Below are 19,861 nucleotides of genomic sequence, written 5' to 3' on the forward strand. Positions count from 1 at the left end.
GGGCTACTTCCGCGCGCGGGTGGGCGGGGCTGCGCCGCCCGCGCTCCCCATTGGCTGGGGCCGCGCCGGGGGCGCGCGGTGAGTGCGGCGGGGGCGCGCGCGGGCAGCGCCGGGCCCGGGCCGGTCCCGGTGCCGCTGCCGGTGTCGCCTCCCCTCCCGGTGTCGCCTCCCCTCGGTCCGTGCGGTCAGGGTGGGGAGGGGCTCCCTTCCCGCGGGCCGCGGTACCGCCCCGGTGCCCCGCGAGGCTTTGCGGTCGGGCTGGGTGAGGAGCGGGTGACCCTTCCCCGGTGTGTCCATTCCTTCTCCGCCATGCCCCTTCCTTCCCCGGTGTGTCCCTTCCCGGGGGTGTCCCTTCCTTCTCCGCCATGCCCCTTCCTTCCTTCCCCGGCGTGTCCATTCCTTCTCCGCCATGCCCCTTCCTTCCCGGGGGTGCCCGTTCCCCGGTGTGTCCCTTCCCCGGTGTGTCTATTCCTTCTCCGCCATGCCCCTTCCTTCCCCGGTGTGTCCCTTCCCGGGGGTGCCCATTCCCCGGTGTGTCCCTCCCCCGGCGTGTCGCTTCCCCGGGTGACCCTTGCTCCTTGGCCGCACCCCGGCGGCGGCGGGAGCCTTTGTCCCGGAGGAAAGCGGGCCAGCGGAACCCCTTGTTCCCCGAACCCTCCCGCCCTGCGGCTGTGCCTGTCCCGGGGAGACAGCTCCCCCAGCCCGGGGTGACACTCCTGTTCTCCGCAGGGCCACCATGGCGGCGTTCTGGCAGCAGCGGGGCAGGCGGCAGGAGAACAGCGGGCTGGGCAGCGTCATCGACGGGCTGGGCAGCGTGTTCGATGTGCTGCTGGCCAACGCCAGGCTGGTGCTGGGCGTCAGCGGCGCGGCCGTGCTGGCCATCGCCACGCTGGCTGTCAAGAGGGTAAGTGTGGGGCAGGGATCGTGGCACCGCAAGATGCCCAGGAGAGCTGGGTTGGCCCCGGTGTGGTGGGGCAAGATGTGCCCCAAACCTCGATGTTTGCTCCCGAGATGGTTCCTTGCGATTGGCACAAATGGCACCGGTGCTGGCAGCGGTGTAATGGGCATGGAGCTGCCTGTTCCCACCCTCTGGAACCATGTATCCCTCTTTGCCTGGAGCGTTTGGGATACGCTATCCCATCCCTGAAGGCACCTGGGATTTAAGTTGTGTTTGGGTGTCTGTTTTCCATGTAAAACCTGCATGTAGACGATGTGCATGTTTGTGGCTTCCCCCCAAACTGGGTGTTTTTCTGTGCAGAAGCCTTGAGTGGGGCTGTCCCCCCGTGCGTGTGCTCCAGAGCGGCTGTTGTCGCCCATAATTCGTGGAAAACAAAGATAGCAACTTGTCCTCTTGGCTTTTCCTTCCCTCCAGCTGATCGACCGAGCCACCAGCCCTCGGGATGAGGGCGATCCCAAAGCTGAGCAGAAATCCCTGGAGGACAGCTGGCAGGACTTAGCATTAATCAAGACAACACCAAAACCCCCCAAGAAGCAGAGAAGGGAAGACCTCAGCGAGCCCCTGCTCTCTCCAGCTCGGCCTCTGGTGCCAGGTGAGGCTCTGGTGCCCAGCCAGGGCGATCTCCTTGGTGTGCTCCTGCCGGAGCTCCGTGGTATTTTTAGCTCGGTGTGCGGAAAGCCGACCCCGCTGAGCCTGCCCTCCTGGGAGGCTCCCGAGCCACAGCCCCTTTTTAGGCAATGCCTGTGGAAACAGGACCTCTGGTGACACCAGGGGATCCTGGCAGGGGCTGTCGGGGTTTGTTTCCTCTGGAGCAGCGTGGGCTGTGCTCGTTTTCTGGGTCAGCTGTGCCTGCAGGAAGGTGTGCTCGGCAGCTGCTGCAGACAAAGGCTACCTTGTCCAGCTGCCCATGGAGATGGCGTTTTTCCAAGTGGGAAACTGGCTCAGCTGGGTCCAGGGCATGTCCTGAGATAATGGACCCAGAGTAGGATTGTCTGTAGGATCCTTGTGTGAGGAGGTGGAGGGGCAGACACTGATCTCTCTGATGACCAGTGACAGGACATGAGGGAGCAGCAGGAGCTGTGTCAGGGAGGGTTAGGTTGGATATTAGGAAGAAGATTCTGCCCAGGCTCCCCAGGGATTGCTCACGGCCCCAAGGCTGCCAGATCTCCAGGAGCGTTTGGGCACCACTCTCGGGGACAGGGTGGGATTGTTGGGGTGTCTGTGCCGGGCCAGGAGCTGGACTGGATGATTTTTGTGGGTCCTTTCCAACTCGGCATATTCTGTGATTCTCTGATCCTGGCAGCAGGTCCCTTGCCTGGTTCCCATCCCTGGCTGAGGAGTGAGACTGGGAATAGTCAGGTTTTGGGGTTGGTTTGGGCTCTCCATGGCTGAGAAGTGCTGTTAACATCAGTGGGCCCGAGGGGGGCCCTTGGTGAGGTCGGTGTCACCTCCAGAGGGGTGGGCTGAGATCTGGGCACTCAGCTTGTGCTGCTGAGGGTTTTTAGGTGATGTGCTCAGAGCCGTGACTTCTCCTTTCCCTTCCCACAGATCCCAGGGGCTCCTCTGCCCCTCTGGGGGCTCCTCAGGTCAAGTCCAGCCCCCTGCGCTGCCTCACGCTGCAGGAGAAGCTCCTCTCACACAGCAGCCAGCTGGCCGTGCCCGAGATCCAAGCGTCCCTGGTCCCACAGCTGGCCAGGAGCATCTGCACCCAACTGCAGAACTTCCTGCGGAGCAAGTTCCCAGAGCTGCCCTTCGGCCGCCTCTTCCTCAGCGGAGCCCTGCTCGATGGCCTCGAGGTCCTGGCAGCTGACCACGTCCGCCTCATGCTCCCGGTGGTCCTTGACGCCGGGCTCTGGAGCCTCATCTCGGGAGAGGACACCGTGGTGAGGAACCCCCAGTACTGGATGATCAAGAGGATCGATCTGGGGTATTTCCCTCGTGGGTGCAGCCCCTGGGACAGGTTCATTGTGGGCCGGTACCTCTCCTCCAGCGTGCTCAACGAGACCCTCCACAAGCTGCTGGTGGCCTCCATCAACTGGCCTGCCATCGGTGGCCTGCTGGGCTGTGCCATCCACCCCGTCGTGGCCTCCCAGGACCTGAAGCTGGAAGTCAAACACGATCAGGTGGATCTGAGCATCACCCTCTTCCCAGTGGTGGAAATGGAGGACAAGGTTCTTCTGGCTGTTCCTCCTGAAGGACCGGTGGAAAACCTCTGGCTGGAGAGCTTTTACAGGGCGGAGGTGTCGAGGCTGAAGGAGCTGGATGCTGGCGACTCTGGGGCTCGGCAGCTCTGCCTGCGCATCCTGAACGGCGTCTGCAAGAGCCAGCCCAGGCTGCACAAACTGGGGGGCAGCCCCGTGACCCACACCATCCTGCACCTCAGCGACACCGCCTCGGACTGGGCAGAGGAGAGCCTTGCTGACAGGTTCCAGCAGGTGCTTGAGGAGCTGGTGGCCTCCCTGGAGAAAGGAGTCCTGCCTTCCTATTTCAACCCCAAAATCAACCTGTTCTCCGGGCTGTTGGAAGAGGAAATTGATGAGATGGGCTTTGTGCTCTACAGGGCCATATCTGAGCCAGAGGTCCTGCTGAAGTGACGGGTGTGTTGGGAGCTCCTGAACGTGGGGTGTTGCTCCCCTGCCTGCTGCTCCCCGCTGTGAGGGCTGTGATGCTTCTAGTTGACTAGTCAGTAAGAGGCAAAGTTCTTGCACTTTATGAGGAAAAAAAACCATTTCCTGTGTGAATAAAACGTGCCTGAGCAGAGGTGGGTGCTGGCAGAAGGAGCCTTTGGCTCAGAGGCTCTGCTGACCCCGGGGTGAGGGCAGCCCACACCACACACGTGAGTTCTGCCTGCTGGGAGCCCAGTGAAGCATGTTTGGGCTCCCAGTGTCCTCTGCCTGCCCCAGATGTCAGGTTCCCCTCAGGCTCTGAGACCAGCTGGAGCTGGAGGGGAGCAGCCCCTTCCTGCTGCTGTGTCCTGCAGACCCCTCAAGTGCCACGTCCTGGGCTGGTCCTGTCACCAGCACCCTGCGTGGCCTCACTGTGCCAGCACTCGGGGCAGGGGGGAGCCTCACCCACCTGTAGGGTTTTGCCAATCCAAAATAAGCCCTGTGGATGGTCTGGGTGCTGGATGGTACAGCCATAGCAACGGGGGTTTATTCCTTGGACACTCTTGCAGCTGCCAGAAGGGGTGAGCTCAGCCCTGCCTCCTTGTTCTGACAGTGTTGATGCTGCCCCCAAGAAGGGGCCCTTGTCCCATGCAGTGTTTTGCTGGAAGATGTCCTGACAGAGAGCTGCTGGCTCTGGGGAAGCTCCTGGTTTCAGCTGGAGGCTGCAGCAGGGCTCTCTCCCCTCCCCAGTGGGTGGGTGGCTGCCAGCGTGTCTGCAGGTACCTGTCCCCTCCCAGTCTGTCTGGTCACCTTTTCACACATGTATTGCTGCTGTCTTGAGGTCCTTTTTCCCTGGAGCCCCACGGAATGGGGTGGGGAAGCAGGGCAGGAATGATGTTGTGAGCAGAGAGCTTGCAAGAACTGAAGTGATTTATGCTTTTTATTAAGAAGATATATTTTGTTTGGGTATTTTGTTGGTTTTTTTTCTTTTCCTTTGAGTGGCTGCTAGTAGGGTTTGGTCTGGCTCTAGTCCCAGAGAAAAGCAATTTATTCTTATATTTAATGGGAAGAGCTGGTTTTGCACTTGGGTGGAGCTGGAGAAATCCTGTGGACTTCACTGTGAGCAGCAGTTGTGGTTTAGTTTTCTTTACAGCTATCATCTTGTTTATGGGAGGCCAAAAACCTGCTTTTCCTCCCAGTCTGACAATTCCTTTGTTCCTCCAAACCACTTCCCAGGTGTTAGTGATGAGAATAAACCTTCCCTGTGCACACTGGTTCTCTGCTGTCAGCTCTCCTTTGTCTCCTTTCCCCTGCTAAGGGTTGAAATGACTCCCCAGCTCTGTGGCCTTCCTGGGACCCACCCAGGCCGTGTCCCTGCTGCCTGGAGAGCTTGGTGATGGTCAAACCCCTTCCTGCAAAGTCTTCCTCCTCCTCTTCCAAAGCCCTGGACCCACAGAGGAGTGCCTGGCTGCAGTGTGGGAGCTGTCTGGACACTGAGCTTGTACCACCTACAGGGCTCAGCTGAGTGCTGATCAGGCTGAGACTCCTAAAGCTGGTCCTGGCTGATCCACCAGCAGGGTTTAACCTGCTCCCTGTGTCCTGCACAGCTGCTTCCCACTGCTGTTGCCATTCCAAGGTGTCTGGCCAGGCTGCTGGCCTGCCTTGGCTCAGTGACTGCATTCCAAAGCCTTGTAATGCTGGTATTTTAGCCCAGGGTATTTTTAGGCCACGGCTGTTGATGGTGGGAGTGAGGGCGACAGGGAAATGCAACCCACGTTCTGCTGGCTTTCTGCATGGATCTAGGCCTGGTTGCAATGGACTGCTGCAGGGTTCCAGGCTCTCTTTCAGACCTGTGCTGCCGTGGGCTCTGCTTCCAGCTGCCCTCCAGGTGCTCCAGCCTGTCCCCCCCAGGAGCTGCTCGGTGCGGGATCCTGAGTGGCGCTGGAGCTCCTGGCAGCAGAGCACACAGCAGTGCTGCAGATTCCCTCCTCTGATGAGCAGAGGAAGCCCCAACAGTGAGGGAGGAGGCAGCCTGGCTTCCCAGGGAGTTCAGTCTGAACTCAGAACAGGAAAACAGAGCTTCTCTTCAGCTCAGCCAGCTCTGTCTGTCTGTCCCAGGTCAGCAGATGCAGCTGGTGAGATAAAAACTTCTCCCATCTCTTTGTAGCTCACTTGTAAATTGCTGTGGGGAGTTTCTGCCAAGAAAGCTCCTCTATTGTTCCAGTGATTGGAAAGAGCACGATTTGGCTGGATGCTTTTACAGTAAAAGCTTCACTATTTTATGTAGGAAGAAATAATTAGGGAAAGCTAAGGTGTCACTGCATCGAATTTAAAATTTAAATAATATTTTAATAAGAAACTCATTAGTTTGACAAAAATAACTTTCATCAGCTAGCAGCATCACAAAAGCGGGTCTCCAAGTTTGAGGAGGAACTTGCCTTCCAATTCAGGAACCATCTAAAATGAGGGCTTTTCCTGAGCACTGCAGCTGAGCTCCTCCAAGGCAAGCACCAGATCCAGCTCCTTTGCACCCAACCCTCCTTCACTGGCAGGGACAACCCAGGTAAGGGTGACAAAACCAGGGAATGTTGCTCAGGTAACATCAGCTGAGAAGGGAACTTGAATTCCACACTGTGGAAAGCCAGGGACTGAGCAGAGCTTGGCAGCCCTGGTGTGTGTCCTGGTGGCCCTGATCCAGCTGCTCCCTGCATGGAGAGGCCAGGGACAACGCCAGGATGGTGCAGGGGGACGATGCAGTGCAGTTTTCTCCCCAGACTCAGCTTCCAAGTGCTTCCTTGAAATGTTCAGACTTTCCCGATCTGCTCAGCAGAAGAGCAGCTGGGAACAAAACCTGGTGGTGGAACCACTTTTCCAGGCTGGTTGAACCCTTGCTGAAACAAATGGCATCCCTTGGCAGGAGCAGCCTGTAACCAGCCCCTCCAAAAAACACTCGAGGGCCTTGTTCCCAAAGTCCAGTTCCTTGTGGCTCCAGCAGAGTTCACAGCTCTGGTCCTTGCAGGCTCTCAGCCCAGCTCAGTGGTTCTGAGGACAGGTTTTCCTCGTGTGCCCGGGCTGGTGGCAAATGCTGCAGGTCCGTGGCTTCTTGGCAGCAGATGTTGAGGAGAGATTGCCTGGTCTCTTGGCCTTGCTTCCCAACCCTCTGGAGTATCCATTGCTGCCAAAGTGGTTCAAGGAGTCATCTCCAGAAGGGCCTAGAGATAAACAACTTGAATGTAAGGATCTTTGAAAACAATAAATAGGTGAGAAACACAAGGTAAGTTCAAAATAGAGCAAAGATTCTAGGTTATTCCTGAACCTGCACTAGCTTCAGACTTGTCTGAGCAGTGAAATGTCACCCATTTGTCCTGCAGCATTAGAGACAGGTGGGAACAGCACAGGGGAAGCTGAACTGCCTGCTTGCATGCTCTGGTCTGCAGCTGAAGCAGAAACAAAACATGGCAGAGAAGAACTTGGGGTTTAAGTCGTTTTGAAAACTCAATTTTACCCCTTCAGGTTCAAATGCCTGAGGAGGAGGAGGAGGATCTCCCACAGGCCACATCTCCCCCTCTGTACCTGGTTATGTCCCATTTTGTCAGTGCTCTCTCTTTTGCACCCTTGTTTTGTCATTATTTTTCTTTTCAGCATCTTTCCACAGTTTCATCTCTGATCAAAGCTCCAGAATGATTTGCCCTTTCCCTGTACCCCCAAACTAGGGCACAGGGAGCAGCACAGTTTCCCTGGCATGCCAGCTGGGTTTGAATGTCTCCAGAGAGGGAGACTCTATCACCTCCCTGGATAGCTGTTCCAGAGCTCTGCCATCTTTAATGTTAAGAAGTTCTTCCTCATGTTGAGGTCAAACTTCTTGTGTTTGAGTTTCTGGCCATTGCTCCTCGTCCTGTCACTGGGCAGCACCAAAACAAGCCTGGCACCAACCTTCCCTGAGATATTGACATGCATTAATGACATCCCCTCTCAGTCTTCTCTTCTCTAGACTAAACAGGCCCAGCTCCCTCAGAAAGATGCTTCAGACCCCCCACCATCTCTGTGACCTCCGCTGGACCCTCTCCAGCAGCTCCTTGCTTTGCTCGGCTGCAGAACAGCCTGCAGCGTGCCCCCAGCCCGGCCGTACCTGGTGCCACGTTCTCATCTGCCCACTGGAAGAAGCCACACTGCTGCTCGCGGGGCTTGGGGCAGGTGTGGAACTGCCTGCCCTTGTTGGGCCCGTCCTTCTGCACGGTGCGCGTCACCGCGGGCTGCTCGCACCTGCACACCGCGCCGCCTCCTCCAGCATCCGAGCTGCTGCTTCCCAAGGGCTCCCTCCCTCCTCCTGGGCGCTGGAATCCCGCCGGGGTTCTTCCAGCAGCGGGCTGGGGCAGCGTGGAGCTGCCTCTGTCCTGTGGCTGCTCGTCAGCCCAGAGGAAGAAGTTGCAGGTGCTGGAGCCGCACTTGTAGAACTGGCGGCCCTTGTTGGGGCCGTCCTTGCGCACGGTCAGCAGCAGCGCCTCGCTCCCACAGTTGCACACCACAGCGTTGCCGTCGTCTGGAGGAGCAGCCCTGGGGGTCCTGGAGGAGTTGACGGAGAGCAGGTGTCCCCGTGGCGGGTTTGAGGTCCCCCTGGCTTGCCTGGGCTCGCTGCCGGATCTGTTCAGGGAGTGGTTGGCCTGCAGGTGGTGCCCTGGTTGGGTGGTGGATGATGCGGGTTGGGATGATCTGTGCGAGTACTTGAGGTCCAAAAGCTCTTTCAGCATCTCATCACAGCCTCCAATGCAGCCAACGAACTCCAGGGGCATCACGGGGGGAACGCTGCCCTTCTTGAATTTAAACTTCAGTCTGCAAGGAAAGGAAGAGTCAAAGCCTGCCAGTTTCTCATCAACAGACCTCAATTTACACTTGGACTTTTATTTATTGTTTTGATTCTGCTGTATGGAGGCCAGTTTCCCCAGCCCCTCTTCTTTCCATCCCCAGGCCAAGTGCTACTCCAGCTTTCCAAGACTGGAATGGAAAACAGTGCCCAGCCTAGCCCATGGAAGTCTCTGCCCCAGTGTCCAACAAGGGATAACTGGCACGACCTACCTGTGAACTGGATGGGGTTCACACACGTCACAGATGCTCTCGTCCCTGGTCACATCCACCACGAAATCAGGGAACCAGACTGCAGTTTTACAGGCTGGATAGCCCATGCAGCTGAGGTAGAACCTGCCGAGGGACAAAGGCGCTGGATGAGGAAGAGGCAAACTCAGGACAGTTGGGGATCCATTCTCGTGTTTTCTCAGCCATCAGAAATTGTCAAAACTGCAAATTTTCAGGGGAAATACCTACTGGAGAAGAGATTCAGCTGAGTCCACACAGCTCATGTAGCTGGTGGAGTCAGCAAGCTGCAGCCCAAGGTTTCCAAGCTTTTACCAAAGGAGGTAAATGAAAGCCTGGAGAAACACAAACCAACACAGGAGGCTACAGGAGGGAAGGTCACCAACCCGCCATTCTTCCTGGTCTTCAGGACCATGTCACTGTTGCACTGGGGACATTTCCGAACAGAAAGGGGCGTTGCTGGGTACACCTCATCCTGCTCTGGAACTTCTGCAGCTTCTCCCAAATACTGAGCCAGGGCCTGGTCCAACCTGTAAGGAAAGGAGCAGAGCATCCTGCGTGTCTCTGCAAAGAGCAGTCAGGTGCTGCAGTGACTCAGAGCCTGCTGCCCCCCACACAGCCCCTCTGAGCTCCTCCCCGAGCACATTGACTCAGCACCACATTTCTGGAACAGGAAAGGTGTGGGTACAACATCAGAGGTCAGTGCATGTTGCCATCCCCAAATTTAATCTTAACTGCTCATCCTTAAAAAGCCTTAGCTGGGAGGAACTCCTGACAGCATGCCAGGCTTTGAGTCATCCTTTCCCACACAAATATCACAACACAGGGGGCAGAGCTCCAGGGAAACAGTGTGACAGGATCCCCCACTCCAGACTGAGCCCCAGAAGAGCAGCCAGCACCTCCCAGCAAAACAAAGCAAAAGAAGAGGGCAAAGACAGTACTCACTTGTTGGCTCTGGCCACAGCTTCGATGAAGACCTGCTTGTACTTCTGGACCTGCTGCTGCAACACCACAGATTTGTCTTTCTTCCCCTCACAGATCAGTTTTAGATCAGCCTCCAGCTCAGCTCGAAGGTCAGGCTTGGACATCTCGTAGCCCATGGAATCATAGCCTGAGGAATATGTGGAATGGTAAGTGAAAGGAAGGAGCCAGTAAGGACTCTGCCACCTTTGGGAGGGCTCTCTCCTCACCTTCCACCAGCCCCATGCCCAGCTGGCCGGGCAGGAAGCGCTGATCCGCCGTAAGCCCCACGTACATCCGCGTCTTGATCGTCTCGATGTGCTCGGCGTGGGTGGCATCAGTCCCTGGGAGCAGAGAGATGTCAGTCAAATCAGGAGCCAAGAAGTGATTTCCCCTATGCCCAGGGACAAGGACACGACTTATGGTGAAGAGCAGCACTGCCCTCGTGCCCTGCTGGCACTGAGGCCAGCAAGGTGTTGGTGGCACACCCCGAACCCAAAATTTCCCGCCTCCCAGGATACTGGAGGCACTCTGCAGGCTCCTGAGGATGTTTGCACTTTGCCCTTTATATCCCTTTTTTCTGCACATTTAAGTCATTTCTTATCTGCAGCAACATTTGGAGAATTCCCTGGGGAGAATTCCCCGTGCCAAGAGCAAGAGGCCACGCTGCCCAATACTGACCAATGCCGTGCTTTTCCATGAGAGCAATGAGATCTGCTTCTGTGAGGAGCAGGGGAGGACTGGTTTCCCCATCCACCATCTCCACCGTGGTGGGCTGAAAGCGAGACCCTTTCTGATACAGCGGGATCACCTGAAGGGAAGGAGAGTCTCTTTGAAACTGCTTCCTGCTCCATTCACTCAGGACAAAGGCTCTGAGTCAAACAGCCAGAAATGGTCAAAAAATGTTGTGCAGAGAGGTCTGAAGTTGGCAGTGAAGTGCTGCTTTAGCCTCCCCCACTTCTGTTACTCAAGGGGATTACCTTATCACTCCACTTGTCATAAGGATACACTTCCAGGTAATTTCTGGCCAGGATCATGAGTCCTTGAGCAATGAATTGCTCGTTGGCAATGTCAATCTCCACAGTTGTTTCCTGTCCTTTGGCATCTTGAGAGCAGCAAGCCAAGAAGTGGCGCACGATGAACTCGTAGAGTCTCTGCTCGTTGCCCTGAGATCAAACAGTGAGAAGGGTGAGTGTCCTCCTGGGCTAACAAGACATCACCAAATCAGTGGGATCTCAGGTGAGGGTTTTGTGCTAATGATCACGTTAAGATTTTATCTTTATTTATCAAGCAACGCAACCCAGCCTCTGGTTACACCCACCTGCAAGTTGCTGGCATATTTTGTGGGGTGAATGGGAGGGTGAGCCTGATCAGATTTGTTTCCACTCCGAGGGGTTGGCCCACCCTCATCCAAAATCCTCTGTGCAAACCCTCCCCAGTTTGGGTCCTGTGTTTGCTGTTCCACCAAGGCAGAGAGGTTCAGCTCCTTGGGGAAAATGTTGGTCTCGGTTCGAGGGTAACTAATGAACCTTAGGAAGAAAGACAGGAGAGCACTTTGGGAGTTGCTCCAAGATGCTTCCCATTTCAAACAAAAGGCCATTTAGTTTTAGAAGAATTAAGTTTACCAAGCCAAGTCTTGCTTTCTTACCCTTTCGTATAGAGTTTTTCTGCTATTGTCATTGTTTCCTTTGCATTTATTTTCAGTTTGCGGGAAGCCAATTTTTCCAGTTCCTGCAGTGGGAAGAGCCAGAAAACCCAAAAGCATTAGTGGATAATTCAAAGCAGTGAGTAAAACATCTGTTCAAAGCTCTTTTCAGAGAAACCCTTCCCAGAGTTCAAACATACCACAGTGTCCAGGGGCAGGGGCCTCCATTTGCTCTTTGGCTTGCTCGCAACATCAACAACAGTCGCTACTGGATCCTAAACAGAGTAAGCAAAACCCACACAGCCTTCAGGAGTTTACACAAACTGTTCTTTAGAAGTCTTGAGCAAGACAGATACAGGGAATGTTTGGCTGAATCTGGATTATGCAACTATTTACAAGCTTTCCCACCTCCATACACATCTGGTAAAGGACCAGGCACGCGGTGTGATTGAAGAGCCGGTTCCTCTTCCAGTTGAAGACCACGCTGCCGTCCTCATGGTCGTGGGTCACTGTGATGGACAACAGAGCTGGCTGATGGAGGAGCCACAAAATGGAAATACCACAAAGGAGCCTGGAAACCTTCCAGCTCTGCTCAGTGTTCATGGCAGAGGAAGAGGAGATTATCTCTGGAGCGTTTTTGTGGCAGTTGCTCCAAGGTTTTTCCTTTCTATCCACATCAAACCCTTGAAGATGGAGCCCAGGAGTGTGTTTCCCCAAACATACCTTTAATTTTGTAGAAGGCTTCAGGAACAAAAGCCTGGATGGCTTTAAAGCGTTCAACTACAAATCCCAGTGTTGGGAACTGGCAGCTGCCATAGCTGATCAGCTGATCTGCTAAAACATCAGGGAAGATCTTCCGCAGCCTCAGAGTCTGGAATCTGGTGAAGGCAGCACCTGAGGGAACAAAATGGGCACCACAACTGAATACAACAATGCTGAGTGATAATCCCAGTACTTCAGATCTTTTTAATATTCTGAGCATTAATTTTACTCTGTTTAATACTCAGTTGAAGAAGCTTGTCAGTGCTGTAGGAGGTATAAATTTAATATTTGCTTCAAGGAGAAATTTCCTCTTTCCAGGAGGAATTTCTTCACAGAAGAGGCTTTTAAACATTGGAATGGACTGCCCAGGGAGGTGGTGGAGTCACCATCCCTGGAGATGTTCAAGAAACAACTGGATGTGGTATCCAGTCCTCTGGTCTGGTTTACAAGGAGGGGATCAGTCACAGGTTGGATTTGATCTTGGGAGTTGGTGATTCTCTTACTCAAAGAGCACACTTCCAGTAAAACGCAAGATGTCTTTTACTCATATCTGATCTAAAAATCAGGTTTATGAGACTCCAGAAGGCATTTCTGCCTTGTGATGAGGTTCCAGTAAGAGATGTTTACGTGCCTATCCTGAGGTCCAGCTCCTGCCTGACGTCGACGGCGTCGCTGGTTCTTTGGTCGGGCTGGGTGAGGTTCTCACAGGCTGCTCTGACTGCGTGGGGGGTGATCTCGGAGAACCGCGCTCGGAAAACCTGCAGGTTTGGCTTTACTGCAGACACACACACAAGAGAAATCACAGGGACTCAAACACCAGCAGAAAGGAGCAACTGATAAACAGCTATTGAGAGAGCGTTGAGTTGCTGTACAATCAACTGATTGTACAGCAGCCCAACAGCTGCATGGATGCATTTCTGGCCCATCACAGCCACATGTTTATCAGAATTAGCCAGCATTTAACGTGGACACACTAAAATTGAGAGTTTGCCTCGGCTAAAGGAGTTGTTAAACCATGGAACTCAGAGTGATGGAGATGCTCTACACACCAGCTTTGCACACGTGGATGATCTCGAAGCCAATGTTCTCTCCTTCTCGATCGCAGTCAGTCCAGATCACCAGGGCTTGGCACTGCTGGATTTCTCGTTCAAGGGTTCTCTGAGAGGAGAGAGACAACACAGGGAGAACATTCCAGGCCCCTTGCTCTGTCATTTCATTTCAGAATGACTCACTGAACACGAAATGCAATGCGTATCCATGGAGATGGGCTGTTGCAATAACATTTTGTAATTGTGTGTCTCGAGAGATCGGGCAGCTTTTGAAAGAATTGAGTCATTTATTTACATCTAATTCTGTTAAAAAGTTTGGCTCGGAGCAGGTTGTACCACAATCTGTTTTCTAAAAATGTCTTTTTCTGCAGAACTGAGACACAATCATCAATTCCACCTTGCTGGAAAAAAAAAACATTTCTATTTTTAGCTGTTCCTTCACCGCACTACTTGTACATGAACAAGAGTTTCAGTGCCACAAATGAACAGCATATACAGTCCTAGGAAATGCAGGAGGAATCTGCTAAACTGGAGAATTTTGGATGTTAAGGAGAAAGGTAAGATCATCCTCCTGTCTGGGACAAGATTTGTTGAACCAACCCCAGAGCTCAGTTTAAGTCTTAACCATTATGTACCTTGATATCCAGGTAATTTTCAGGGCAATACTTCTCAATTTCAGCATCAAAAAGAGCTAAAGGGTTGCAGCTATGCCTGGAAAACAGAAGAGAAATGTGTGTGTGCATCACATAAACTAAAACACCATTTGTGAGACACTACCTGGCGCTCTCTAAGTACTGGAATTAATGTCTTTTATTACAGGCCTTGTTTCAAGACAACAGAGAGTTCACATGAAATGCTGAGTAACATTCAGAAGCAACAGAATGAAAACCAGCCAGAGAAAACAGCAAATCTGGAAGGCAACAAGCAGCTTCTCCTATCTGAAGCCCGGAGCACAAAAGGAGATAAGGCAGAGAAAGCACCTTGCTTCCCAGAACAGCTCCTCGCTGAACAAAGAACACAAAACCACCCCATTTTGGAGTCAGTTGAATTCCCTGTGTCTGCCTTGATGTATTTTAACCAGTATTATGTCTCCAGGGGGTTTTAGCACTCTGAAGACAGGAATTTGAAGCAATATTTGTGGTATTTCTATAAAATCTGGAACACATCACCCTGCTCTGAGTCAGAGCCCCTCCCTGCCCCTTTGTCTTTGAGCTTGAAGCATCAAGGATGAGAACAAGAGGTGACAGGTCCCTCCTGTGAGGGCCAGGAGGTGACAAGGCCTTCCCCTTCCTGCCAGGGCCACGAGGTACCAACCATTTTCGAAATGGCATGATAAAATCATGAGCCAGTAAATGTCCTGACACGGATGTCATCACCATGGTAACGTTCTGCAAGAGACACAGCAAATAAATTAGTGCCCATCACTCACAAAAACTACCCACAGCCCCAAAATCTCCCTTTAGTTCTCAATTGAAATGGTTAGTGACACCTTTCTCCTGTAAAGCCCAGAATGGGTTGGGTTGGGAGGGACCTCAAAACCCACCCAGTGCCACCCCTGCCATGGCAGGGACACCTTCCACTGTCCCAGGCTGCTCCAAGCCCTGTCCAGCCTGGCCTGGGACGCTGCCAGGGATGGAGCAACCAAAGCTAATGCATCACAACAAGCTCCAGCCATGGCCTTAGCCTTAATTTTTGTAGGAAGCTCCCAATTCTAAACAGCAATGTATTTGTGACGGACATAAAACCAGGAAGTTAAAAGATTTGGAGCAACAACACAGGTGGTGGAGCAAAGAAAACAACACCTGACTTTTTCTCATTTTTGGGCAGAACATCCCCGTGGCTGGAGCTGTGTTTTGTAACTGACAAATGGGTTTTATTAATTAGTATTTGTACTTCATTAATCCAGCAGCAGACGGAGAGAGAACTCTTACCTGGCCAAACATCTGGTAGTCATATTCATAGATTTTGTTGAACTTGGAAAACCCTTCTCGCTGGAAGGAAAAGGAGAATTCCTGAGTTTCTGGCTTTTCACACAAATTCTTAATTTTTTTTTTTAATTAAATTTTTTAACAGGAAACAAATCCATCCTGCCCTGCTTTGTCCACACTGGGATGGAGCACAAGAGGCACATGGCAAAGGAAAACCAGCCTGGAGCTAATGGGAATTGCAGCAATGGGAGGGAAATCTCCTGTCTCATTTATGGAGACACTGAAATGGTGATTTCCAAGGTAAGAGGATTCTAAACCATTCCTGAAGGTGGTTCCAGGGTTATCTCCCCATGAATAACGAGGAGCTGATTTATTTAATGGGGCTGGCCACTCCCATCTTGTTCCAAGTGACAAGCAGTGTCCCCAGGGCTACCTCCCACCTAACTGGGACTCATGGAAGTTTCTAGATTGTGTACTTAGTGCTTTTTTTACAGAAGCAGGATGATGTCTTGATTGGGACTGTCAGCATCCAGGTTCTCAATAACACCTTTTAATCCAATAAAGGGGGTTGGAGCCATGTGGGGGTCAGCCTCTTTTTCCAGGTGACAAGAGCAGAGGGAACAGCCCCAGGCTGTCCCAGGGAAGGTTTAGGCTGGACATCAGGAATACTTTATTCATGGAAAGCGTTATCAAGCATTGCAAGTGCCCAGGGAAGCAGTAGAGTCACCAACCCTGGAGGTGTGCAAGGAACACCTGGATGTGGCACTCAGTGCTCTGGTCTGGGTGCCAAGGTGGGGATCGTGGGTTGGATTTGGTGATCCCAGAGGTCTTTTCAACCTCAGTGACTCTCTGATTCTGGTCTAGTAGCACCTTAGTTTGGAAATTCCTTAGTTTGGAAATAGCAAGCGATTGTGCAAACTGTTACCACAGCAGCAGAGAGTAGAAATCTTTGAATTTTTCTTCCCCAAACCACAGCTTGTTTTTGCTTTATTTGGTGACCTCCACTAAACCCCTGACACTTGCTGATGCTGCAGGAGTGCTGCTTTCAGACAGGGAAATGCGTGCCAACGGATGGTGTCAGTTCCTGAAGCCCTTGTCATACACTGCTAACCCAGGAAGGACCCAGGGAGCCCTCGCCAGGCAAAGGCAGAGGGAGCTGAGTTCCCACTCGACTTAACCCACAAGGACCTGAGACTCCCAAATACATTTGGGCAAGTGATGTTCGTCTTCAGAACATTCTTGTACCCTCGCGTGTTCAGGGACAAAACCAGTGCCGAGTGTGCCATGTGCTGATGTGAAGTGTCCGTGCCAAGCTCTGCTGGGAGGGCTGGCGCTGCCACACACCACACAGACCCGCCCCACCCCTGTCTCCGAGCGCCAGGGAGCGGCACGATGGGGGCGGGCCGTTCCTACCCGCCGCATCCTCCTGTTGGAGAGCAGCTCGGCGATGCCTCGGGCAGCATCGTTCTTCTCGGCCACGCACAGCACCTTGCGGATCCTCTGCAGCGCCAGGTCCTCCGCGGCCCGCGAGAAGCAGCGCCAGGGCTGGGGCAGCATCCTGGCCCTGGGGAGCAGCCGCACGTACAGGTTCATCACAGGAGCTGAGGCCAGGGCATGCTGCTGCTGCTGCTGCTCCGTGCCCCGGGGCCGGGGGCTGCGGGGATGGAGACATGGCCGGTGTCACCGCTCGGCCACCCCGGGAGGCTCAGGGCAGCTCCTCGGGGATGGAGAAGGCGTCACCGCGCTCCGGGCACAGCTGTAGGGGGGTCCCGCAGCCTGTCCCTCGGCCCCGTCCTGCCCTGCTGGGGCTGGGGCTGCCCTCTCACCCACAGCCGGGGCAGAGCAGCCCCCTCGCCACCCTGACCCCCCTCGGGCTGTCCCGTACCCACGGCAGAGCAGCCCCCTCGCCACCCTGACCCCCTGGGGCTGTCCCTTACCGGGGCAGAGCAGCCCCCTCATCACCCTCAGCCCCCTGGGGCTGTCCCTTACCTGGAGAAGCACAGCCCCCTCGCCACCCTGATCCCCCTCGAGCTGTCCCGTACCCACGGCAGAGCAGCCCCCTCATCACCCCTTATCCCCCTTGGGCTGTCCCTTACCCAAGACAGCGCAGTTCCCTCATCTCCATCACCCCCTGGGGCTGTCCCTTACCCAGGGCAGAGCAGCCCCCTCATCACCCTCACCCCCTGGGGCTGTCCCGTACCCAGGGCAGAGCAGCCCCCTCATCACCCTGATCCCCCCTGGGGCTGTCCCTTACCGGGGGCAGCGCAGTCCCTTCGTCACCCTGACCCCCTGGGGCTGTCCCTTACCGTGGGGCAGCGCAGCCCCCTCGTCACCCCCGGTTCCCCCTCGGAGTCTCCCTTACCCGGGGCAGGCCTTTCCCTTTCCTTTCGCCCTTTTCTCCCCCCGTTCCCCCCTCACCTCCCGGATCTCCCGCGCTCCGCCGTCGCTCCCCCTCACCGTCACGTCCTGCCGTAAAGCGCAGCCGCGGCACGGAACTACAACTCCCGAGATGCTCCGCGGCGCCCCTCCCGCCGCCGCTCCGCCTCGATTTTCCCCTTTTCCCGCCGCCGCTGGGCCAGTCCCAGGGTCGGTAACGACAAAGGGCGGCGACGGTAAATATAAACAACTCCAGCTGAGGAAGAGGAGGAGGAGGAGGCGGGGGTGTCGCTTCCTGCCGGCGGGGTCAGAGGCCGCGCGTCATGTGACTCCAAGATGGCTGCGGGGCCGTGAGGAGGCGGCGGCTCCGGCCATGGCGGCGGCGTGAGGGGGACGCGGGGCTGCGGCAGCGGCGGGGCCGGGGCCGGGGCTGCGCCGGGGCCTCCCGCGGGGCCCGGCGGTGGCGGGGGGACCGGGGGCGCGTCTCTGCTCCATGTCGGTCCCGTCCTGCGGGAAATATGATCAGCGCCCCTGACGTGGTGGCCTTCACCAGGGAGGAGGAGCTGGAGGATGATCTGTACCGCGAGCCGCCCCTGCCCGAGGAGTACTCGGTGCCGCTGTTCCCCTTCGCCGGCCAGGGCGCCAACCCCTGGGCCAAGGTCGCCGGCTCCAAGTTCACCCGGGACTTCATCCTCATCTCCGAGTTCTCGGAGCAAGTGGGGCCGCAGCCCCTCCTGACCATCCCCGATGACGCCAAGGTGTCGGGCACCTTCGATCTCAACTATTTTTCCCTGCGGATCATGTCTGTGGATTACCAGGCATCCTTCGTGGGGCACCCTCCCGGCTCTGCCTACCCGAAGCTGAACTTCGTGGAGGATTCCAAGGTGGTGCTGGGGGATTCCAAGGAAGGGGCCTTTGCCTACGTGCACCACTTGACCCTGTATGACCTGGAAGCCAGGGGCTTTGTGAGGCCCTTCTGCTTGGCCTATATTTCTGCTGACGAGCACAAAATCATGCAGCAGTTTCAGGAACTTTCCACCGAGTTCTCCAAAGCCTCCGAATGCCTGAAGACGGGGAACCGGAAAGCTTTTGCCAACGAACTGGAAAAGAAACTGAAAGATCTTGACTACACCAGGACCGTCCTGCACAACGAGACCGAGCAGCAGAAGAAAGCCAACGACAAGGGATATTACACAACGCAGGCCATTGAGAAGGCCAACGAGCTGGCCAGCGTGGAAAAGTCAATCATCGAGCACCAAGACCTACTGAGGCAAATCCGGTCGTATCCCTACAGGAAGCTGAAGGACTCTGAATTCCACCCCTACGAGCCAGAATGTGCCCTGGACCGGGCTGACGCGGGCAGCGATCAGGACCCGACTGCCTCTGAGCCTGGTGAAACTCACCTTTACACCCACGTGCCATCCTACACCCCCAAACTCATCAAAGCCAAGTCTGCCAAGTGCTTTGACAAGAAGCTGAAGACACTGGAGGAACTCTGTGATGTTTATTTTTTCACCCAGACCCTTGACCAGTTGCACCATATCGAGAGGACTTTTCGAGGGGATGTTTGTTACCTCCTGACAGAGCAGATCAGCCGGGCTCTCCTAAAGCAACAGAGTGTCACCAACTTCCTCTTTGAGGATGTGTCTTTCCTAGATGAAAAACCTCCTGAAAAGCAGTACAGAGGCTGCCAGGGGCTTGGCCAAGATGCCATGGATGAAAAGTGTTCGGAAGAGTCCCTTGCTCCTAAAGTGGTCATCAGCCTGGGCTCCTACAAGTCCAGTGTGGAATGTGTGCCCATCAAGATGGAGCAGGAAATGGAGGACTCTGAAGAACCCAAAATGTCTGAGTCTGTGACATCAGAGCACCAGGAGACCCTGGACTATCTGGATGCAGATATCAAAGGCAGCATCAGCAGCGGGGAGAGCATCGAGGTGCTGGGGACGGAGAAGTCGGGATCGGGGCTGACCAAGTCGGAGAGCCAGGCCAGCCTGCCCGTCATGGCCAGCCCCCAGGCGGGCCGCAGCAAGGTGGGCAGCCGGCGCACGGTCAGCGAGGACAGCATCGAGGTGCTCAGCACGTGTCCCTCCGAGTCCCTCATCCCAGAGGACTTCAAAGCGAGCTACCCAAGTGCCATTAACGAGGAGCCCTACGTGGATGACGCCGAGGGAGGCCTTCGCTTCGCGCCCAGAGCCGGCCCGGGCGTCCACGACGGGCGGGACGACGTCTCGAAGCAGGAAAGCTTGGTGCAGGTGGATGCCGCCTGTTGTATCGGCAAGGAGAGTCCCAGTTTCCTGGAGCCCCTGCCCGAGCCGGGGCAGAAGCCGCGCGAGGAGGACGGGGTGGTGCGGATCCCCCCGCAGCCGTACCGGCCGGCCGAGCAGGGGCTGCGCGGGGGCTTCCCCTGCCACGAGGGCCTCTCGGGGGGGCTCCCGCCCTACGAGCTCGACTCGCGCTGCCCGACGGGCAGCAGGGAGGTGAGTAAGAGC

The 19,861-nt window shown here is 55.2% G+C and overlaps 3 protein-coding genes across 4 annotated transcripts; 2 read left to right on the forward strand and 1 right to left on the reverse strand.

The window, feature by feature from the left end:
* The first annotated feature begins 55 nt into the window (after window positions 1-55).
* MIEF2 (mitochondrial elongation factor 2) lies at window positions 56-4,840 on the forward strand. Its single transcript, XM_038151183.1, has 4 exons — window positions 56-262; window positions 730-904; window positions 1,373-1,550; window positions 2,507-4,840. Exons 2-4 carry the CDS (start codon window positions 737-739, stop codon window positions 3,550-3,552), a joined length of 1,392 nt encoding a protein of 463 aa, XP_038007111.1. The 5' UTR covers window positions 56-262; window positions 730-736; the 3' UTR covers window positions 3,553-4,840.
* Window positions 4,841-5,892: 1,052 nt separating this feature from the next.
* On the reverse strand, window positions 5,893-17,459 carry TOP3A (DNA topoisomerase III alpha). 2 transcript variants are annotated; one of them, XM_038151180.1, is made up of 20 exons: window positions 17,415-17,459; window positions 16,410-16,560; window positions 15,000-15,059; window positions 14,383-14,456; window positions 13,704-13,779; window positions 13,069-13,177; window positions 12,651-12,794; window positions 11,981-12,151; window positions 11,666-11,766; window positions 11,458-11,532; window positions 11,261-11,343; window positions 10,934-11,141; window positions 10,593-10,778; window positions 10,294-10,423; window positions 9,843-9,956; window positions 9,598-9,763; window positions 9,039-9,182; window positions 8,638-8,760; window positions 7,694-8,394; window positions 5,893-6,776 (listed from the first exon to the last, which is right to left on the reverse strand). In XM_038151180.1, exons 2-20 carry the CDS (start codon window positions 16,551-16,553, stop codon window positions 6,598-6,600), a joined length of 2,988 nt encoding a protein of 995 aa, XP_038007108.1. In that variant the 5' UTR covers window positions 16,554-16,560; window positions 17,415-17,459; the 3' UTR covers window positions 5,893-6,597. The 2 variants fall into 2 exon arrangements, with proteins under 2 accessions (XP_038007108.1, XP_038007107.1); XM_038151179.1 differs by lacking the exon at window positions 17,415-17,459 and having other exon boundaries at window positions 16,410-16,883.
* A 36-nt stretch (window positions 17,460-17,495) lies between these two features.
* Window positions 17,496-19,861, forward strand: SMCR8 (SMCR8-C9orf72 complex subunit; the record flags this gene model as incomplete). The annotated part of the gene is made up of 1 exon (XM_038151644.1): window positions 17,496-19,861. A coding segment is annotated over exon 1 (1,971 nt), but the record flags the coding sequence as incomplete, so codon positions are not given.

Source organism: Motacilla alba, chromosome 14, assembly GCF_015832195.1.
Source record: "Motacilla alba alba isolate MOTALB_02 chromosome 14, Motacilla_alba_V1.0_pri, whole genome shotgun sequence".
Classification (NCBI taxonomy): domain Eukaryota; kingdom Metazoa; phylum Chordata; class Aves; order Passeriformes; family Motacillidae; genus Motacilla; species Motacilla alba.

Coding starts and splice junctions, on each gene's coding strand:
- TOP3A (XM_038151179.1), bottom strand. CDS start 16,589: ATGAACCTGTACGTGCGGCTGCTCCCCAGGGCCAGGATGCTGCCCCAG. Junction 12,152..12,650: donor GGAGCTGGACCTCAGGATAG/GCACGTAAACAT, acceptor TTGTTCCCTCAG/GTGCTGCCTTCACCAGATTC. Junction 9,764..9,842: donor GGGCATGGGGCTGGTGGAAG/GTGAGGAGAGAG, acceptor CATATTCCTCAG/GCTATGATTCCATGGGCTAC.
- MIEF2 (XM_038151183.1), top strand. CDS start 737: ATGGCGGCGTTCTGGCAGCAGCGGGGCAGGCGGCAGGAGAACAGCGGG. Junction 905..1,372: donor CCACGCTGGCTGTCAAGAGG/GTAAGTGTGGGG, acceptor CCTTCCCTCCAG/CTGATCGACCGAGCCACCAG. Junction 1,551..2,506: donor AGCTCGGCCTCTGGTGCCAG/GTGAGGCTCTGG, acceptor CCCTTCCCACAG/ATCCCAGGGGCTCCTCTGCC.